Source organism: Athene noctua, chromosome 1, assembly GCF_965140245.1.
Source record: "Athene noctua chromosome 1, bAthNoc1.hap1.1, whole genome shotgun sequence".
NCBI lineage: Eukaryota > Metazoa > Chordata > Aves > Strigiformes > Strigidae > Athene > Athene noctua.
This window is the reverse complement of record NC_134037.1, coordinates 85,983,586-86,004,960: the sequence shown is the minus strand read 5'-3', so window position 1 is coordinate 86,004,960 and position 21,375 is coordinate 85,983,586. Positions and strand designations below refer to the sequence as shown.

At 41.2% G+C, this 21,375-nt stretch overlaps 1 protein-coding gene and 1 long non-coding RNA gene across 6 annotated transcripts in view; one reads left to right on the top strand and one right to left on the bottom strand.

Annotated features, from left to right (window-relative positions):
* The window catches only part of RYR2 (ryanodine receptor 2), a 431,008-nt gene extending 429,641 nt beyond the window's left edge, over window positions 1–1,367 (bottom strand). For all 5 annotated transcript variants that reach the window (XM_074896823.1, XM_074896825.1, XM_074896824.1 and 2 more), the window contains exon 1: window positions 1,098–1,367. In XM_074896823.1, coding sequence (XP_074752924.1) covers window positions 1,098–1,145 — 48 coding nt within the window. In that variant the 5' untranslated portion in view covers window positions 1,146–1,367. The remainder of the gene's footprint in view (window positions 1–1,097) is intronic.
* Window positions 1,368–1,595: 228 nt separating this feature from the next.
* LOC141969547 (uncharacterized) lies at window positions 1,596–20,919 on the top strand. Its single transcript, XR_012635071.1, has 3 exons — window positions 1,596–2,188; window positions 9,813–9,891; window positions 19,897–20,919. It is a non-coding gene; the product is annotated as an uncharacterized LOC141969547 (long non-coding RNA).
* Window positions 20,920–21,375: the final 456 nt, after the last annotated feature.

Below are 21,375 nucleotides of genomic sequence, written 5' to 3'. Positions count from 1 at the left end.
CTGCAAACAGCATATGAATGTTTCACATACACTATGTGCCTTGCTTTCACCTCCTTTTTCAATGTATTTTCTTACAAGACATTGATCATGAACATTTTCTAAACGAGACTGGACTAAATAAAAAGGAAGCTAAGCTTTACCCTACAGTCCCAGTGGTTTTAGCTCTACTTATTAAACGTCTCGGCATTTTTTCCTCAAACTGTGACAAGGTTTGTGGACACCACCATTCAAATATGCCCATCTGCAAAACTTGCTAGGACTGTGAGTGTATAAACCGCACTTGGGAGATGGCCCAGAAGGTAAAAAGCATTGCTTGAAGAAAAACAATCCAGATAAGCATAAAATGCAGCAGTCCTGATGTATTCATTAAACTGAGGGAAGAAATGCTCTAGCGCCTTAACATGCTTTGGACTGAAGGAAACAGAAGTAAAGAAAGGATGCTCACACCAAAAAAAAAAAAATGTATTAGTCTGTGCTCAGCGAGAACGCCTGCAAGTTAGTAGGAACCTTGGTGGGGAGGGGCTGGACGGGAGAGGTGCTTTTTTTTTTTTTCCCCAATTCTATTTTTGCAAAAGGAGTGTGATTGCAGCTTTTAAGCTGGGGAGGGCTGCTCGGTTAGTATCTGCAGTACGCGAACACATGGGCGGGTGGGAAGGCAGCGCGGAGTCGTACTTGGGGGGGCGGGGGGCGCCGCTCGCCCTCCGCCCGTCTGCCCGCACCTCACCCCGCCCGGCGCCCCCCCGCCGCCTCCCTCCCTCCCGCTCGCCCCGGCACCGGAGCGGAGCGAGCCGTCAGTCCCTGCGGGTACGGGGGGCACTGGCTGCCCGGTGGGGCGGCAAAGGGCTGGGGCTCCGGAGCCCTCCCTACCAGGGCTCCCCCCAGCCCCCTCCCCGGGGCGGCGGGGCAGAGCACACTCGCCTCCCGCTGCCCGCTCCCGGCGCCCACCCCCCGCGGGCAGGGCCCCCCCGCCCCTGCGCACGGAGCCTCCCGCTGCATCCCCCGCCCCACAGCTCCCCCCGGGGCAAGGGCCCGGCGCCCCCCCACGCCCCCTGCCCCACGCCAGCGGGGAGATGAGGGAGGCGAAGCCCGGCGCTTACAGTTCGCAGGAACTGGATCTCGTCCTCGCCCTCGCCCCCCTCGGCCATGGCTCCCCCTCTCTCTCCTGCTCCCGGGCGCTGCTCCCGGGGCCCGGGCGGGCGGCGGCGGTCGCCCCCCGCGGGGAAGCGGCGGCAGGGGGCTCACGGCCGCGCCGCACCGGGCTGGGGCAAGTGCGAGGGCGGCGGAGCCGGCAGCCCCAGCCCGGCCCTGGCTGCCAGCGGGGTGCGGGTACCGGCGCGGCTGCAGCAGGTTGACAGCTCTGCCCAGCCGCCTCGCCGGCAGTGCCTGCCGCGGCGGGAGGGGGCCGCGATTAACCGAGGGAGGAGGGGGAGGCGGAGCTCCCCGGCCCCCCCGCTGCCGCAGGTGCTCCGCAGCCCGCTCCCTCCGCACGCCAAACCCGCCGCCCAGCGCCCCTTACCGGCTGCTCCGCGGAGAGGCGGCTGACGGTCCCCGGCCCGCCCGCCGCCGCCGCCGCCGCCGCCGCCGGGGCTCGCCTCAGGGGCTCACCTCCCTCAGGCGGCTGCCGCCCGACCCACCGGGCCGAGGCCGGGCGGCCGCGTCCCACGTACCTCCCACGGCTCGGGGCCTGGTCGGCCCGGGCTCCTTCGGGGGTCACCGGGCGGGCCCTCTGGAGTTGTGGGGGACGTGCTGCGCCGCGCCGAGGGGTGCCCCGGGGGAGGGAGACCTTAAAGGGCTTCACGAGAGTTCCTTCCCCGCCGGCTGTACCCCCGGGGGGAAGAGGTGGAAGGTGCAACATGGCTGGGCAGCGGGTGTTGGCCTCTGGCCGCCGCGTGAGTGAGCTCAATCGAGGGTGGATGACAGGCTTTAAAATATAATTTACTTGAAGGATAGCTAGCATGCGTTTGCCTGGGGCAAAGCAGAGGGCTGCCACGGCATAGCTCATCTTTCATGGGCCTCCGTGCAGACGGTCCCGGAGGAAGGACGCGTCGGTGCTAGCGGCGAGGAAGCTGGGCCTCCAGCGGAAAGAACTTGGGCCGCCCGCAAGAGCTGCACGACGTGTAACATCAACGGCGCCCCGCAGTAAATACCTAGCGGAGAGGCTCTGCTGATGTGGTGCAACGGTCATGAGGTGAGGACAGCAGAATATCAAAAACCAGTAAAATTAACATTGGATCACTGACAGAGTAAATTGTGTGAGGGATGTGTGACTGCAGATGGCTTTGGAAGGACCGAAACTAGTAAACATAATGAAATCGCGGTAATTTTGGTAAACAGAGTGTGTGGCTAGCATAACAAAATACAGGGTGTTTCTTGAGAAGCCATACTCATAATTTGTAACTTTACAGTGTTCAAGGACATGGTGAAAAAATACTGTTAAACACTTCTGAGGTTTTATCATTACTTCCAGCAGTAGAAAACCTGTTCTTCTGACAGATTGGAAATTGCAAGAGCAGCCAAGACCCGTGAGGTCTCTAGAGCAAGTAATATATGAGTATTTAATACAGAGGTTCTACAGATGAACTCCAGAGTTATGACAGCTTAAGCATTACCTTTATAATTTCCTGTTTTCAGTTACTGCTGACTTCAAGAGATTTTTACCTTTCAAACTTACGTCTGACTGAAAATAATTTTTTTTTTCTAAGTACGATCAAATAGCGAAAGACATTTTTTCCTATTGTTGCAATATTCAAACCTCCTAAATATCCCTTCATCCAAATGACTTAACCTGAAATAAACCCTTATTATGAGGGAAAGTTTTAAAAATGGGGTTTCTTGAAAGTGCACTGAACAAGTGGGCGCTTCATCCCATTTACAGAACAAGTCCATTCCAACACAACAATTTGTGAATATATTTCATATGGATGTAAAACTCAGTTCACATGGGTTTACAGGACCAAGGTCCGGTTAGATCATAGAACATCCAGGATACTTTCCATCATGCTTTGAAGGTGAATAGTAGATTAGATGCATGCTTTATTTAATGCATGTAAGGCAAGGACACTATAAAGAAAAGAAAGAAAAAGAGCTATAAATAGTCCACTAAAACATCAGTGGCTGAAACATTCTGTACAGTTTTCTGCACAACATTATGACATAATGAAAGTCGTTCCAAGAACTGTGGAACTGATGATACCTGGTTTCTTACAGATTTGGAGTTCATAATTAGACTCCATGGTGTTTAGCAAGATGCAAACTCCAGCTGAAGCTTCTCCATGCTAGGGCAGTCATCTTTAACACACAGATTTCTTGATGTCTAATAGGAGTGAAAGAATGCTACAGTTTTTTGGACACCAGATAGTACTCTTTGGTGTCTTCTTTACCCATGCAACTGTTTTCATTCAATGGCTAGGAGCATGTATAATATTATTAACCCTCTGTTAAAATTGTTGGAATCTCCCAATTAGTTCAAAAGGTATTATGCAGTAACAGAGAATCACACACCATACCTGGCTACATAATTTAATTTGCTTAGGAAGCAAAGTTAAATGTAGTAAAGGTGAAAGATTCTCCTGGAAACTTTCTGAACAGGGTGGTAATGATCAAATACAGTTAGAAGCACAGCTTCTTGTTAAATTATTCATCAAAACCAAATATTCCTATGTGCATACATCACACACATAGAATATTATATGTACATATGTGCAAAATGAGTATCAATTATAGTTATATACATAAAATATAAAGTCAGCACATGCACAAAAACACCTGAACAAGCAAAGCAAATTCCTGATGGACATAGCTTTGAAATCCTCTATGTTACCTGCCCACACCAATCAGACAGTTAGAGGCACAATATATGTGCCTCTTCCCTTTCCACTCAGAACACATAGGCTTACTCTACCCACGTGAAAAGATCAGAAGTGTCTTCAAAATATTCAGGATATTGAACTGGTGGTTTGTTTTAAAAGGAATGCACTTTGGCTGATGTGAGGTTTTAATCAGCAGTTATGCTTAATTGCATTGAATAATTAAAAACAACTGATTGTTTTTAAGTGGAAATAATAGTTTCTATCATAACAGGAAGTAACGTAAAGTTCACAGAATTGTTTCTTAGATGGACTAGTGGGAAAACCAAAAGAGTAAACATCCCTCGTGGCTGGTATTTGCAGGTGGAATCTAGTGGAACTGCATTTTTTTGCATTGGATGAGGAAGAATAGGGCACTTCTACTACAGCACTGCCAATCCCAAAGTTCAAGATGCCAGTTAACCCTATAGCAGTTAATTTTGTGTTCTCCACTCTTATTTGCTCATTTTCAATCTATGTTACATCTGATTACACCAGTCTGAAGTTTTTTATCACTGACAACTGTGCTTTCCACAGAAAAATGCAGAAAAAAACCCAGTTTTTACTTCTGCCAAAATAATACCGTACTGATTTGGGAAGTTAAAGTTTATGACACAGTCTCTGAAGATTAACAAAAAGTTCTGGTAAGAAAATTGTCATTCCCTTGTAGCTCTGCTTTATGTTTTGTTAGCTAATTAATTGTCTACTCCATGCATGTAGTTGTCTACTACATGCATGTAGTATGTCTGCTCCTTTTTTATCCAGCCTAGAAGCATTCTTTCAAATTTTCAGTAGAGTGGTTCTCCCACATTATGTGACCTGCTGCTTATCGTGTACTGTTCCTTTTGTTGCTTGTTGTTGCTGTGCTTTTCCTAAAATCCCATTTGAAATCCACCCATCTCCATGCAGGTTTGTAATTGTCACTGAGAGAGATATTTTACTTAAGTGCCCTTTGCCTTTGGACAGCAAGGGCTTCTTGTCCTGCCACCCTAGGCTATCAAGACCGCAGCACTGTGAGGATCCATGTTATACCCTTACTAATTTTCACCAAACCCAGGTTTTTTGATGTGATGCAGAGGCAGTACAGCAGCACCAGTGTGAGAGTGCTTCTGAGGTACCCCAGCAGGGTTCTGAATTGAACGTAAATTGACACTATTATAAGAATTTTAGCACTTCGATTTCATAAATTTTCATCACCTAAATTAGGAAGCTTATTACGATGTTAGGAATAGATGCATAAATATGTTTGTATGCACACACTCGATCATCTATCTAAAACAAACAATGTTCGTTTTACAATAAGTATTGCGAACATTCAATATTCAGCAACGCAAAGGGAACTCCCAGGTGTTTGTTTTCATCTAGCAGAATATACTACTGCACTATTTTCTTTCTTCTTAGAAGCACAGAATAAGATAATGCCAACAGGAATTAAATGGGGCAGATACTATCCTTTCTTCCTCATGCTGTTCTCTCTCTCACAGCATGTCAGACTTTTCAGCCAGATACCAATCTTGAAAACGTGTTATTCCAAATGGTGTAAAACTTGAGAGCTTGCATCTCCTATCACATGTCATAAATCAACACCACTGTGGCCAGTGAAACAGAAGCAGTGTAAAAACTATGCCAGTTTAGGTCCCAACTGTGACTTGGAGACAAGAATAAAATTAGTAGACCCAATTCCACAGTGAGTTTAAAATGAGGTTTTATTGCAGGTTAGCAAAGTTTAAGGAAGCGTAATTATACCTAAGACCATGCACACTTAGTATACGCTAAGACATGCTTATCGTGATCACCCCAGAGTTCAATAATATATTGCATTTTCCTTAGTTAGTGCTTATCCTGAACACATAAAATACGGTATAACTTTTAATTGCATGTCTGTCATCAAGTATATGTTCTCTATATATATCGCATGCATACAAGAATTTGCATAGGAATACAGTGTTACGACAAAATTCAGTGAAGCTTTTCCTCTTCTATAAGAACTTGAAGCAAAAGCAAAGGCAAGCCCACTATATCTTGCTTAATTACGAGAAAAAGTCTTCAAAAAACCTGCATTTTGCATTTGGACATGTACAGTCATTTTCTAAGACCTTTTCTCTTTGCCTTCTGTTGTCAGCTGCAGTCAGTGAGCTCATGCCTAAGTGTAGTCTGGAACGTGGCTTTGGCAAAGTCTGGAAATCTACTCTTCTCACCCTAGACCAAGAAACTGTCACTGTCTGAAGCATCATTCCTGGCAAAGCTCAAAGCTTTTAATTTCTCTTTTTATTATTGTGGGGGAGATTATTAACATTAATGAGAAGCTATGGATCTTGTGTTTTAGATTTTGGGGAATAATACTTTGCATGGGTTTTCATGTTCCTTTCTCCTTGGAGTTTTTATTGCTCTTAATCTTTTTCTAATGTACTTTCTGATAAAATCACTGGAAGCTGTTGGGACCACAAACCCAGAAGAAATAGTTTCTTGAAGGCATTTTTTTCCCCCCTCCTTGGTCTGTTTGGGAGCATTAATATATTATGTTTCTAAATACTGTTGGCATACATTAAAAGAGCACATGAAATACCATCCTCAAAACAGAATTTCCCATTTTCCTATGTCTTGTAACAGGTTATGTCACTATGTAACTATATACTAGTACTATGTAGTTATGATATATATGAAGATATATCCAACTCTCTCTCGCTTTTATTGACAAACACAGATGTGTTGGTGCTTTCTTGAGCTTGTGTCCTTGCAATTGAAATTCCATCTGTGTTTAGCCAACCATAAGGAAGCAATAGGAAGGTGATTATAATTTTATTAATAATTTATGTAAACCATACGTTGGTCTCAAAAATCAGTGCAAATAGTTGAGATAATCAGGTTTTCAGAGTGTTTCAAAATCTTTTCAAGTAAGTGTCTAGATATTCAGTGTTCCTGATTTATTTTGAATGAGTTAATATCTGAGGACCTAAATAATTCCCTGGAACAAGGAAGAGGAAATCCCTCCTTCTTATTATTAACATCCAGCAATCTGCTGTATAGTTTTCCAGTAAAGACCTACATAACATATAAAACCAGGAAAACTTCATCCCTTGTCCTTGTGATGACAGCCTTTGCCATGAACTCCCATTGTGTGATATTTAACAACTCCAGTCATGTTTCTGAAAACAGGCAGTTTTCTGGGAGAAATTCTAGTAGCCATAGTGCTACTCTAACTTGAGGAATGCAAATAATTGGTACTAGATTTGTCTATCTCAAAAGAATGTTGTTTGAGACGGCAGTTTTTTCACACTTGCAGTTTCAAAAAATGAAATTTCAGTCATACAGCAGAGCTGCATTTTGTTCTGAGGAGATGAAGAACAGGTTTTTTCACGGCTGCTGAGATAACCAATTGTACACAGAGGAAAGAAGGATGAGGGTAGACAGGACAAACACTGGGAACAGCATGAAATTTCCGCTAGGAGAAAATGAACTCTGCATTACAGGTATTAATCAGATACTAGCTACCAAAGGTGAAAGTTGACGGCAGGTTCTGGAGAAGTAACCAGTAATTCTTGTGTCTTCAGAGAAAATTAAAAGAATATTACTTCCATGGGGAAATATTTACATTACTTAAAATTGTTATGAATTAGTGATAAAATAAATTGGTAATCAACCCAAAACTCAGTTGGATTGACCATTCTCCAACTGAATATCCTTTATGCCATTAATTCTTCTATACATATTATGCTAGATGATGATGTAGTAGCCTGAAGAAGCTGCCAGAATAAAAGAAAAGAAAAAGGAGGACATGGAGAAAGGGAAGGAGGAAACTTTTAAGGTCTTTCAACTGTGAATATTAAACCTGTGAACCACAATATCACTAGATTAATATCCTAATTTTTACTTTTCATCTGCCATTTCTAATATATTTTTTCAAGTGTATCATAACATAAAGTCCAAGACTTGAATATTCACGGAAGACACAAAACACCACCAGGAACTAAAACTTAAAACTTGGATCCATTGGTAGTCATAATGCAGACATCTCATTTGAATTGTCTATGACAACCGAAGTACAGGATTACAACTGTTACTAGGCAAACTGTTCACGGCGCACAAATTATTAGTTTAGTTTCTTTGAGTCAAAAATTGTGTGCAAAGTCATTTACTAATATATCTGTTACTCATAATTGTTAAAAATTTCAGGCCATAGCTCTGAGAGTTGTACACTTGGTTTTTACCTTGGAATACTTCTTACTAGGTTTTGTGATGTCTGTGCTGTCATGTAAGTGACAAGAGTATTGTTTCTGCTCCCTCACTCGGTGACAAAGTCAGAAGGATGAACATTAAATACTGTACGTAAGCAGAAACAACCTTGTGCACATGCCAGTGCAGATAACTGGGAAAAAAAAAAAAAAATAGATGTTCCCTACATAGTCATAGGAGAAATCTTAATGAGGCTAATTTTTCCACCATTATTTCACAGACCAGCAAAAACACAAGATCACAGATTTCACAGTTAATTATTAATTTCTTAAATATAGGATAATTACACAGGGTAAAGGGTTTGTTTTTCTTTGTAATTACGATGAGTTGATTCCAGACTTCCTCTAAGTCATTCTAATGTCCTCTACATGAGCTACTCTGTCTGGAAAGGCATGCATGAGCTATAATTTCCTTTTGACATTAAAAGCCACAAATCTAAACACCGCTGCAGTAATGCAGAGGAAAAAATGTTTGGCTCTTAACTCAAGATTATTCTCTGTAACTGTTAAGTGAAAGCTCCATGGAGGTAACGGATCCAAAACCACTGAGATTACATTCCAGGCACAACAAGCACTTAACTGTTGTAGATACAGTATCTGGATGATGATATGAAGTAAATAACCAATATTCAGTTGTCTATTTCACTAATATGATTTTAAGAAAATATTCATTAACACAGTTGTAAACCAGGAACAAATACATTCATTTATTGAAAAATAATAGTTAATATAAAGGAGTAGCAGAGTTCCTTTAACTGAAGTCTTGTATCGCACACTAAGAATAAAGCAAGACATTAACAGTATTTAAAACATTCCTCCTTGAACACAAGATTTATATTTACTATGGTTCAGTTACTTATATAATTAAAAAGAAAACTGTTTTCTGAAGCTCTATGAGGAAACTATTACATAAATATTTTGTTTAGGCACTTAATATCTCATCCCATAGCACTAATAAAACACTTCACCTCCAGAAACGGGAAAGCGCATCTTTTTGTGACTGTTTACTGAACAAAATAAGGGGAAATACTGAAATGCTTCTGAATCAAAATCTATAGAGCATAATACTCTGAATTCTGAAACAGAAGGATTGAGGGTTTTCTGTTGATATTTTAAAGACAGTTTGCTATGCTAAACTGGACCTAAAATCTGTAAAGTCCAGTTTCTGGTCATCTTCTGTGGCAAGTAAGGAACTGATGCAAACAGGAACTATCTAGTCCTCCCCTCCTTTTCAGTCATAAATATTTGATCTTGGTTCAATATCTGTTTCAAAATCTTTGTGACAGTTGATTTGTAATAACAATGGGTATTCCTATTATGTACAGAATTCTATTTTAATCTTGCTTAAGACCCAACGACTCTTGTTAGGTCTAACAATACACTAATCATCCATTGTTTCAAAAATATTTTCCACCTCTTAATTGGATTGTTTTGTACTGTCACTAAGATCTTAGAAGTGTCTATTCAGTATTTTTGTACGACTGTTCACATAATTTTCAGGAGTACTAATTCCCTCCAGACCTTATTCTTCCTGCTCAGTTCTCCCTCCCAGATCGTGGATTCTGCTCTAGTTTGTGTAGCTCAGACTGATTCCATAGGCAAAGTTCCTTTACATTTCCCAGAATATGGGATTTTAAAAAACAGTTCTAACTTTCTGATCCATTCTTCTCATATGCAGGGGTATTTCACCAAGTGATGAATGCAGACAAAGCTGAACTGTTTTCTCTTTGCACAGTTCCGAGGTTCTTAACTAAGGTGCTCCTGCTTTCCATGCTCCTCTGACCGCAGAGACTAATTTCATCGTCACTGAAACAGTGAGTGTCAGCTAATATAACAGATATTTCCCGTCTTTATTTTTGCTTTTCTTTATTTGATCTTTAAAATCAATCATAATATTGCAGTGTCTTTCTTTTCACTCATTTTAGTGCACAGCTCTTTTTCTAATGAATAAACATTATGCAGCCTGTTAACTATGTTTATATGACACTGCACTGTATGCCTTATGATACAGCAAAATAATCACATAAAAACTGTATGATATGAAGTAACTATTGAAAAGTCTTGTCAGTGAGTCACTCTGAGCCAGAATGGTTTTACTTCATTAAAAGCAAAAGAATCACACCTACTCTATTTGAGACCATCTTCTGTTTGAGGTTACCAAGATCATTTCAATAGTCTTGGAAATTTTATTACTCTAATTCAGTAGGGCTAACTTCCTAGTAATCACAGTGTGAAAAGACCAGTTCAGGGCAGGATGTTTCAGTCTGAGTAGAGCAATTGTTCTCAACCCATGGAAAGATTGAAGCACTATCCAGCGTCAAAATTTCTAACAGGCCAACATATTCCTAAGCAAGGAAGGGAAACTGCACTGCAATGTCACCCCATTTAGAAATTGTATTTACAAACTGTATGTATGTGTGTAAATTTCCACATTTCATTTCAAGGCAGGCATGTTTTCAGTTGAAACAATCAGCTTTACATTAAAGCAAAATGCCCTAGGCTTTTCTGCATATTGTAAATGGGGATTTTAATTGTCAAATTAACATTTGCTTTTTTAACAATACATCATGATTTCTAGCATTAACAGCAGCACTGCAGCTCAGATTTCTCTGACAACTCTGCCTAATCTTCTCATTGAACTTTATTTTAAAGGCTTGATTCCATGCTTGTCTCTTAGCATGTGTAGTCATTGACACCAGCAAAAAGTGGGTGTAAAGCTCTCCCACAACAGAATGATAACATTTTACACCCACGTCACCCAGATGTATATCACTACAAAGCAGCAGAGAATAAGGATTTCATGTTTTGGAACAATATTAGTAGATTTTGAGCTGCCTGCTACAGGAAACTATTAAAACAAGATCATAAACAGTTAACAATGGGACATTCAGGTTTGTGCCGATTTAGCAGAAAGAAACAATTTGTTTATAATTCATTGCTTACCCTGCTAACAAGAATCCATAATTAGCTAATCCACTTTAGTCCCTGCCTAGTGATCCTAAAGCAGTGTTAACATTCTTCACCTGTCTTATCAAACAGAATAGGTATAATTGGACTATATGTATATACATAGATAGGACTATACATATACATATACTATACATGGAACTGTCAGTGCAAATATGGCAGCACCGACTGCAATATCCACTCTGAATTAGCCTTGAAGAATGACAGAACTGAGACTACTTTTCTTCTGTTGCAGAAATGTACTTTTATTACTGGCGAAGACAAGCTGCCATTTAAGCCACATAGCAGATCTTTTCTACCAACAGCCAAGTTTCTTTTTAGTTAAAACCAAGCAAGACCTTAAGGGAGTGAACTGTTTAACAATTTTTGCTGACATCATGTAATACTAGGTCTAGGATAACTGTTCTCTGCAGTGATACTGCTATTGCTTATTCTCCCCCTGCCCCAGCTTGTATGAGCAACAGTTGGTTGTTGGGATCTTCAACTGTATTTCAGTGTCATTTGGCTACAGGGGTAATAACTGTGACTTTTGCATGCAGTCGCCCCTGCACTTTGGATCTGCTCTCAGAATTCATAAATATAATCGTTCACAGTCAAGATAAAACATTCAAGTGACACATTAGTCCTAGCCAAGGAAAAGAAGCACAAACGAGGGCATTTAATGAATCTTGACATAAAGCTTTGTCATTCAAGTAGTCACATCGGTAGTTCTGCACTCCCTCGTCCCTCAAGTGTGATCCCCCATTGTCCTTTTAATGTTGTTTTCAAAAGTTATCTCAGTTCTGCTTCAGTTGCAGGTTCCCACAGTCCTTGAAGCTCATTATCCTTCACTACTGGTGAAAGGAAGAAACAACCTAGGAACTAAATATATACCGAATTTCAAGGAGGTAGCTATTTGTAGTGATATTTCCATGCATTTGTTTTCCGTTGCAGTGCTTGCATAACCACCCCCTCTGAGCTCTGCCCATTTTCAGTGCAAGTGCAGCTGAAAAGTACTATTTAGTCCACTTGAAGTGGCACAGAAAACTAGCTTTATCCACAGAGCTGAGCTAATTTGTTTCTTCACATATGGCATGATGCACAGCTTTAATTTTTGCCAAACTAAAAGCAGAATTCCTCTAATCCATGTAGCATGCTTATGCCCATGCTCTAAATAGTGGAGAGCGAAGTCTTTGATCATGCTTTATGTCTGCTCCATTTTAAAAAGGCCTATTAGAGGAGCTTCCTGCAGATGGAGGACATCTTGGTCTCTGATTAGGGCTGGGAGAAAGTTATTTTAAGTGCATTTGACTTTTGTCTGAGCTTATGTAACACTTGCTGTTATTCAAGAAAATTGTTCTTGCTAGTCAGAGGTACAATGGATTCTGCTCTAGTTCATGGAATCGTTCAGCTGCTCTTCTTAGTAAGTTTTATGAAGAATCCAGGGTAGGACATCAATGAGGCAGAGGTCCAAATGGTTGGGTCATTCCCTAAATGCTCAAGAGAATTTTTTTCTGTCACATGATGAGGGAAGTGTATTAATTTTGGTAGAGAAAGTGAGTCAAAAGTGGTTTTTTGAGTATGACAGTGTACAACACCTGGATTAAGAGTTTCAAAATGTCCATTCGGTTTCACAGTGAAAATTAAAATGCTTTGACTCTGTGTCTGGGACTTCCACGTCAGCATGATTCTTAAATAACTAGGAAAAAAGGAAAAAACTCCAAACACATTAAGCAGAATAGCAAACAATTTTCATTTTTCATTGCTGTTCCAAACAGTCTTTAGAGAAAGTTTTCATAAGGGAAAGCCCCTTCTACTTTGTGTTGAAGAGGGCAATAGTATCCCTTTGGGGAAAAAAGCTAGGTAGTCAAAATCAGTACTACTACTTTAAGGCAAACCAAGTCCACACAACAAAGAGGAGAAAAGAACAGAAATTAGAAAGAAAAAGCACTTCTATTCTGGTATGTTCAACTCACTTGCACCTGGAAAAAGACAGACCCAGCACATGGTCTTATCAGCCACTCCAAATCCTGGCAAACTCCTAGCAGCATCTGGTGATTACAATGCTGCTTTTAGCTGCCCTTTTAGTCATGGGTTCATAGCAGTGAAACAAGACATGCCACAGCCTTAATCAGCTATGTCACACCTCCTAGGGAAACACACACACACACAGAGGTCAGAAAAAGACCTCTAAGAGGAGAGTAGGAAAGAAAATGGACACATGAGATAGGAGGTGATGGTGAAACCCAACTGTTGTACATTATATATATTCCATTTGGTGTAATGGATTTAACTTAACTCGGGGGAATGATAACACCCTTCAGTCTCTCCTCAGTGGAGTTTGGACAGGACACCTGTCAGGATCAGTTGATAACTGTCCATCAGCCTCATCTGTGCCTTCCCTTCATTTCAACATTTGTAGGCCCAAAGAATAAATGACAGGGGGAAAGACACTAGATTACTCACCACATTTAATTATTTTAGAAAGATCAGTCAGTCAGTCATGTATTTTGATTTTTTTTTACACAATGGAGTATTTTACATATTCTGCTTCTTCATTATTAACATTTTTTTTAGAAAGTCAGTCTTACTCAGACATGGCAAAAGCAAGCGGATCATTGGAATTGTACTAGAGGAAGGCTTTCAGCACAAGCAGATAACCATGTCGTTTTCTTAAACCTTGTAACAGTCAATAACTGCATTTTTCAAAGTAGAAAAAGCCTCTTTTTCTCAGTTTTCTTAGATTATCAGATTTGCCCTCTAGCATACAAAAGCCACTGGTTTAAAGTCCAGTTGGATTTACCCTTGACTTTTTCTTGATCCCACAGAATCTTGACATAATAAAGATTAGATCTAGCGATAATAAAGATTTTTGGTCACCCCAGTATTATTACCAGTTGCAGCTTCCTTACTATTTTGCTGAGATTTGTTTGTATCCATCAGCTTCCTTCGGGATATTACTTCATGACACAGAAACTGTGTGTCTTGCAAATTTTTAAAACTGGTTATCAATCGGAATGATTTTGCTTCATTAATGTCTTGCTATTAGTTCTTATTAATATGCTAAAAATTATTTTAAGCATGCATAATTCAGCATATTATTACTAAAGATTTTGCAGAATACATAGAATTTTGTTTTCATAGAAAGGGCCTGGTCCTATAACTCAGAATTCTGAGTGGCTTTTTTATGATAAGGCTGCAAAAGTGAGACTTTTATAACATGACAAATCAAAAGATATGTGGACAAGTTGTGTGCAAGTGACAAAATATACGAGGATCAATTCATGTGCACAGACCATGGCCTGGCAAATGTGTGGCCTCACTGAACATGTGTCTAGAATAGACAAGTCTTTTTCCTTTAGAAAACTGTATAAATACAAGCCCCATCTTTTTGACAGAGTATGAGTTGTACAAACTACGTACTCCTGAAGAACCCCTCTCTCACTACGTTTAGTGGAATACATCCAAAGTTGATTTCTCAGGGAGACTGCTCCCATCTGTGGTGACGTTAGCAGTAAAAAATACCTCTTTGTGTGCTTGCTGCCCATTTTCTAAAATGAAACAAAACTCAGTGCATGAACAGGAAAAGAAAAGCAAAGCAACTAGCAAAAAAGCAATGCCAACAGCTACATGCAAGTATGGAGCAGCAGGTTACCTCTGTGGGGAAATGAAGCAATGGGGTCTGCTCTGAGCCACTTGGGAACAATACTGGCCCACAGCACCACGTCTGCCAGGTCTGCATCTCCTGGGGTGCACAGCATGGCTGCAAGAAGTTCCTGCAACAGTGCTTTCCTTTTCACAGAGCAATGTTCAGTGACAAGGAAAGTAATACTGGCCCTGGATACCCAGTATGCCTGGGATTTGGTTTTGGATATCATCCTAAACATACATTGCTCAGACTGCAAAATTACATTACAGGTAATTTAATTACACATTGAGTGTAAATTGGAAGTATATAGATAAACAGGACTGTAACAGAGCCATGGTCACTGAAGATAGCCAATGCTGTAAGGGGAACAGTTAGTACAGGAGCATCCATGAGAACACTGTTGCATAAACATACTTAAGCCCATTATAACAAACAAGGCTTTCAGTCTGAGAATTTCAGACATTGCACTGTGACAAGGGGGAAGAACAGAGACCCAAAAGGATATCAGCAATGCATTGCTCCCTTGAAAAAGCAGGGAGTTTATTGATTAAAATGCTCACAAGACTGAAGAAAGTGAGATGCACCTCAGACTTTCAAGAACAGTAAAAAATAAAAATCCCCATCTCCTTACCAACCAGGCCCTGGGAAGGTGAGAGGAGGTGAAGAATTCCTTTCTGATCCAAACTCTGTTTTTTTTCAGTTTGATCCTAAACAGCCATAGAAAACTCACTGTCCAAACATCTGATGTTTCTTGGTATCACCATGGTTAGCAATTCAGCCTTGGCCAGCTACACACCTCTCATTTATCTACCGATGCTTTAGAAGAAGGAAGTTATAGAATTAAAGTAGGGGGTTGAGGGGGAAATGATTTCCTCATTACAGGAACATAAATCAGGAAAAGTACTAATCCATAGGTTTGTACAGCACCACATGCATTTGCAGTGGGGAGCAATAGGTCCAGGCAAGATCAGGCACATCCCTGTTATACCATTACAGCATAATTCTGATCTGTGTCTCCTGAGATGCCCTGGTGCAATATGTCCTCCCTATAGTAAGATAGCAACCCCTTCCATTAGGATTATTATTTCATCTGGAGCAAACTGCTCATCTTGGCCAACGAACTGTCATCTTACACTGATTTGTTGTTTATTCTATCTTTGATTTTCCTTAGAGCACAGAGAGAATATCACACTTCCTATTATACTGTTTTGCAGAAAGACAAACAAAAGCTTTTAAGAAAACCACACAAAAAAGAGGTCTGTGTTCCATGGGTTTGCACCACGGATTTCATTGTGAGTTATGATTTGCTGTTCAACTTACAGTTTCTAGACTATATATCCATGGGCTGGAATATAAACAGTAAATCCTCTGGGTGTCAGTCATCATGTTCTTTCATTCCATAATTTGCCAGGGAGGAAAAAATGTCTTATAACAAGAAAATCATTGTAAGAAACCACTTATAAGAAAACACTGTAAGAAATCACTTCATGTTTGTGTCTTGTGCTTAAGTTCTGATGCATCAGTGCCAACTGCAAGCTACATATCAACATTCTTCAGGGGTCGTATTTAATAACAGTAGGCGCAGGAGTAAATCCCTTAGCTTTGTGTGTTACAGAGTCTAATGCACTGAGGTCTGATCCTTGGAAAACGCTGCTCTCTGGAAGAGTTACTTCAGGTAATTCAGTGCTACCTTGCAAGTTCTGAGTAACCTCTCCTATTTTATATAGTATTTCATCTCAGTGCTTTAGTGTCCAAGCATCTCTGAGATGAGTGATAAGCTTCTGACTAATACTTGTCATATTCAGTCCTTTTGAGAGAATTAACTCTCTTCCTCTCTCTGTAGGACGAATAGCACATGCAATTATTCTGAATGGGTTTGACATTTTTTAAATACAAGCACTGACTTAAGGGAGTGAGTGTGCCATGCACTTGGAGTGAGAAATTGTTCCTTTCATATCAGCCCCAGCCTCCTGGAAAATTAATTTCAGAGGATCAAATGTGAGCCCAGAACATCAAAGCATTTGAAAATAACACTAATCTCTTAAGGTGATATCCTAGGGAAAAACCACTGCAAAGAACAAAACATTTGTGTGAGTTAGGTAAGTAGTAGCTCTACTTGATCAAAGATCAAATTTGAAAAAAACAGTTTATATAGGCAATGCAATTATGTAATGCTTAACAGCCAGTTTAGGAGAAAGTTCCTTGCCCAACAAACTCTGATGTTCTTAGGGTCTGCATCGTAAGAAGCAACAGTAGAGCTTGATGTTTAAGTAGTCCTTGAGGCAAAATGTAGTGTGTCTTGTTTGACCATCGAGTCCTACACCACATACCAAAACACTGAGGAACAATAGGGCTAGAGAGACACCAAAACAGTAGGAGAAATAAAAGTGCATAAAATAAGTTTAGATAATATCAAAGAACAAGGAAATCACAAGAAGCTTAGAACTGAACACATATTTTGCTTGCAGAATGAGTTTCATTGTACAGATGGTTACTCTTTTTTTGTCTCAAAATAAAGACCATTGTACTGTACATGCTGGCTTCTGCTCAACAAATACATTCTGTTTCTTTCCTACGGCCATGAATTTCCCATTTTTCTTTAATATGAATTTTAAGATATTTTAGCTTACATAGCCCGGTCACAGATCCAAAAACTACAGCTGAAATGTAGCTCTGAGGCGTGCTCTGGCCCTCCCCCAGAGAGAGGCCTGGCTAGGTAAAGAGCTATAAAATCTCCTTTAGGAGACCAGAAGGCTTGTATATTTGTGTGCCTCCTGACTGGTAATATTCTCCAGACCCTCATGCATGTATTTAGGGGTGTCAGTAAACATAAAACTCAAGAGCTGAAATCTAAAATTCAGCTATGCTAACTGATGGAAAGTTTCCTTCTTGGTCTGGGTCTGTTGGCTTTTCTTTCTCCTTCGGTGTTACGTGAACAACCTTACAGGTTTGATTCCATCTAGTTGTCAGCTATAGTGGATATTTTTAATCCAAAAATTTCAACATTACCTTGAAACAGTGTTAAGCTACGGACAGCCAGGGATATGAACAAGTGTAACGACCCTGTTTTTCTAAACAATAGTAAAACTTTCAAACTAAAACTTTCAAGAGGAAAGTAATTCAGTAAACATCTTTGAGTATACAAATACTGTCCCTGAGTAATTATCAGAGAACAGAATCCACTGTAGAGAAGATGGCAAATGACAGGTTTCTTAAACATTCTTAAGGAATCCAGACTTGGAAACCAATACACTAAATTATGTCCTTGTCCATGACCACTTCTGTGTTTGTCTCAAGTAGCATCCTTCTTTTTTTCATGTTCACATGCAGTTTGCTAACTTTTGTTAAAAGAAAATACATAATTTCACATAGATCGTATAATAACAGAAAGACCCATTTAAAAGAATCACAATAAATACACGAATGCTATTTAGACTTCTGGCAATCTTTATGAAGATGCTGGAACCCGGATAGGTACATCCTGTGTAACAGTGATGCCTACACAAACACTCGAATTTGTGCTACAGCAATGCCTACACAAGCACTTGAATTTGGATAAAATTTAAGCCATGTAAAAAAACAACCTTAATTCTACGTTGCCTCTCACATTGCTGACTGTGCCTGCCGCCCCACCAGCACAGGGCTCAGAGGGAGCTCTGCAGCCACTCAGGGTAGAGCAGCACCCTGAGAACAGGCTGCAAGAAATAAGATCATTTCTTTGTAAGAGCTCCCCAGAATCAAGTGAATGACAACATTTTTTGATCTTTTGTTTCTGGCTTGAGAAAGGCCAGAATACTGACAAAGAGAAAATTTTCATCTATCAGAGACATACTCTTCTAATGGAAGAAAATTTAATCCAGTTAAAAGAAACCTTTGGATGCAAAGCAGCCCTAGTTCCCTCAGTAATATTACTCAGTATTTAAATAACCAATTTATCAAGAACACAAAGGCCTAATTTCAGAACTGGATATCAGGTGGATATGCAATTAACAGCCTAAAGGGAATTAAAGTCTGAGCCTATTTAAATGACTGTTGTGATTAAGATATTTAACTGTCCTGCTTCTTTCCTTTTTGGACTTTTTAATTGCCCCACAATATCTCAGTGATTTTGTCGAGTTAATAGGACTATCAAAGTGTACCTTTCCACTTTCAAAATGTACCTTCTAGGGATGTCACTCTAAACTTCCAAATACCTCTACAGAATTTTTGCTTACATATCTTTAGTATTTTTATACCACTTACTATATCAGATTGCCTGTTTTGTTCCCCCACTCAATACTCATTATCCCAATTTAAATTCTACCTGCAAAGCCTTCTACCTTTTACCATCCTTAACTTTGTTTCTGAATCATCAGCTGTACACATATATATTACAACAAGCTGAAAAATCCATTACTATACTTTGCGTGTAGTAACAATTGCTTCTAGTTGAACAGGTGTTTTTGATGACTGGTTTCAAAATCATACCAGATATCATTTTGATTAGAAATAGTAACTTGTTACATACTGAATCAACAACCATGTTTCTCTAAAATTGAGAAGGTGGCTGACTCTATAGCTTTGATGTTAAATCCCCTCGAGTTAGCCTTCAGAGTAATTTTCCTAAACCCCTTGAATACCACAGAAAGTAAAGTCCGCTCAGTTGCAAAATTGCCACAAGCTTGCCAAAGGGGTATACGAGAAGAGGAATGCCAAGGTTGCCAGGCAGAATATTCAGCACTTTTAGACTCTCATTTTCTTCATTAAAAAACCCAACAAACACTAAAATCAGAAATATCATAGGAAGCCAGAAGATGTACTCTACTATAGATAGGTAAATAAACCAGATGAATAATATATTTTTAAGATAATAAAGTTGCAGACAGATTATTACAACTTTATTCTGTTCTGATAGCACAGGCAGAAATGAAGCAGTGATTTTTTACAAGATTATATTTTTGTGAATAACTGGCCGAAGTTAGGGCTCTGTGTTTGTTTTACTGTTAGCTGGTTTCAATATACAGTATTGTAGAAACAGGCTTGAACATTAACGATGCCTAGCCTTCAAAATTTGCTAAAGACAACACAGTTACAGCAATTCAGGGGTGTCGAAGGCCCAATATGCAGACCAAATCCACTTCATAGGGAAGTCTGCTGCCTTCCTGGGGCCCAGGTAAAGGATGTCATGGCAAAACTCCCCACTCTAGTGAGACCTAAGGATTAATACCCTCTCTTGATTTTTCAGGTAGGTAGCAACAATACTTGACAAGGACAAGAAGAAATGTTTCTATAAGCATGTCAACAGCAAAAGACCGACCAGGGAGAGTCTCCATCCCCTGCTAGATGACGGAGGAAACATGGTAACGAGTGATGAGGAAAAGTCTGAGGTAATTACTGCCTTCTTTGCCTCTGTCTTTAATAACAAGACTTATTGTACTGAGGGAATCCAGCCTCCTCAGCCAGAAGACAGAGACGGGGAAAATGACTCCCCCCGCATGCCAGGAGGAGATAGTGACCTGCTGCATCACACAGACACACACAAGTCTATGGGACCAGATGGGATACACCCGAGGGTGCTGAAGGAGCTGGTTGGGTGCTCACTAAGCTGCTTTCGATCATCTACCAGCAGCCCTGGCTGATCGGTGAGGTCCCGACAGATTGGAAATTGGCCAATGTGACGCCCATATATAAGAAGGGTCGGAAGGATGATCCAGGAAATTACAGGTATGTCAGCTTGATGTCAGTGCCCAAGAAAATGATGGAGCAGCTCATCCTGAGTACCATCATACAACACGTGTGGGACAACCAGATGATCAGGCCCAGTCAGCATGGGTTTATGAAAGGCAGGTCCTGCCTGACAAACTTGATGTCCTTCTACGACAGGATGACCTGCTTATTGGATGAGGGAAAGGCTGTGGATGTTGTTTACCTTGACTTCAGTAAGGCCATTGACACCGTTTCCCACAGCATTCTCCTGGAAAAACTGGCTGCTCATGGCTTGGATGGGCACACACTTTGCTGGGTAAAAAACTGTCTGGATGGCCGGGCCCAAAGAGTTGTGGTGAACGGAGTTAAATCTGGTTGGCGGCCGGTCACGAGTGGTGTCCCCCAGGGCTCGGTGTTGGGGCCACTCCTGTTTAACATCTTTATTGATGATCTAGACGAGGGGATTGAGTGCACCCTCAGTCAGTTTGCAGATGACCCCAAGTTGGGTGGGAGTGTTGATCTGCTCGAGGGTAGGGAGGCTCTGCAGAGAGACCTGGACAGGCTGGAGCCATGGGCTGAGGCCAACTGGAGGAGTTTCAATAAGGCCAAATGCCGGGGGCTGCCCTTGGGCCACAACAACCCCCAGCAGCGCTACAGGCTTGGGCAGGAGTGGCTGGAGAGCTGCCAGTCAGAGAGGGACCTGGGAAGGTTGACTGACAGCCGGCTGAACAGGAGCCAGCAGTGTGCCCAGGTGGCCAAGAAGGCCAATGGCATCCTGGCTTGTGACAGCAATAGCGTGGCCAGCAGGGACAGGGAAGGGATCTTACCCCTGGACTCGGCACTGGTGAGGCCGCACCTCGATTCCTGTGTTCAGTGTTGGGCCCCTCACTACAAAAAGGACATTGAATGACTCGAGCGTGTCCAGAGAAGGGCAACGAAGCTGGTGCAGGGTCTGGAGCACAGGTCGTACGGGGAGCGGCTGAGGGAACTGGGGGTGTTTAGTCTGGAGAAGAGGAGG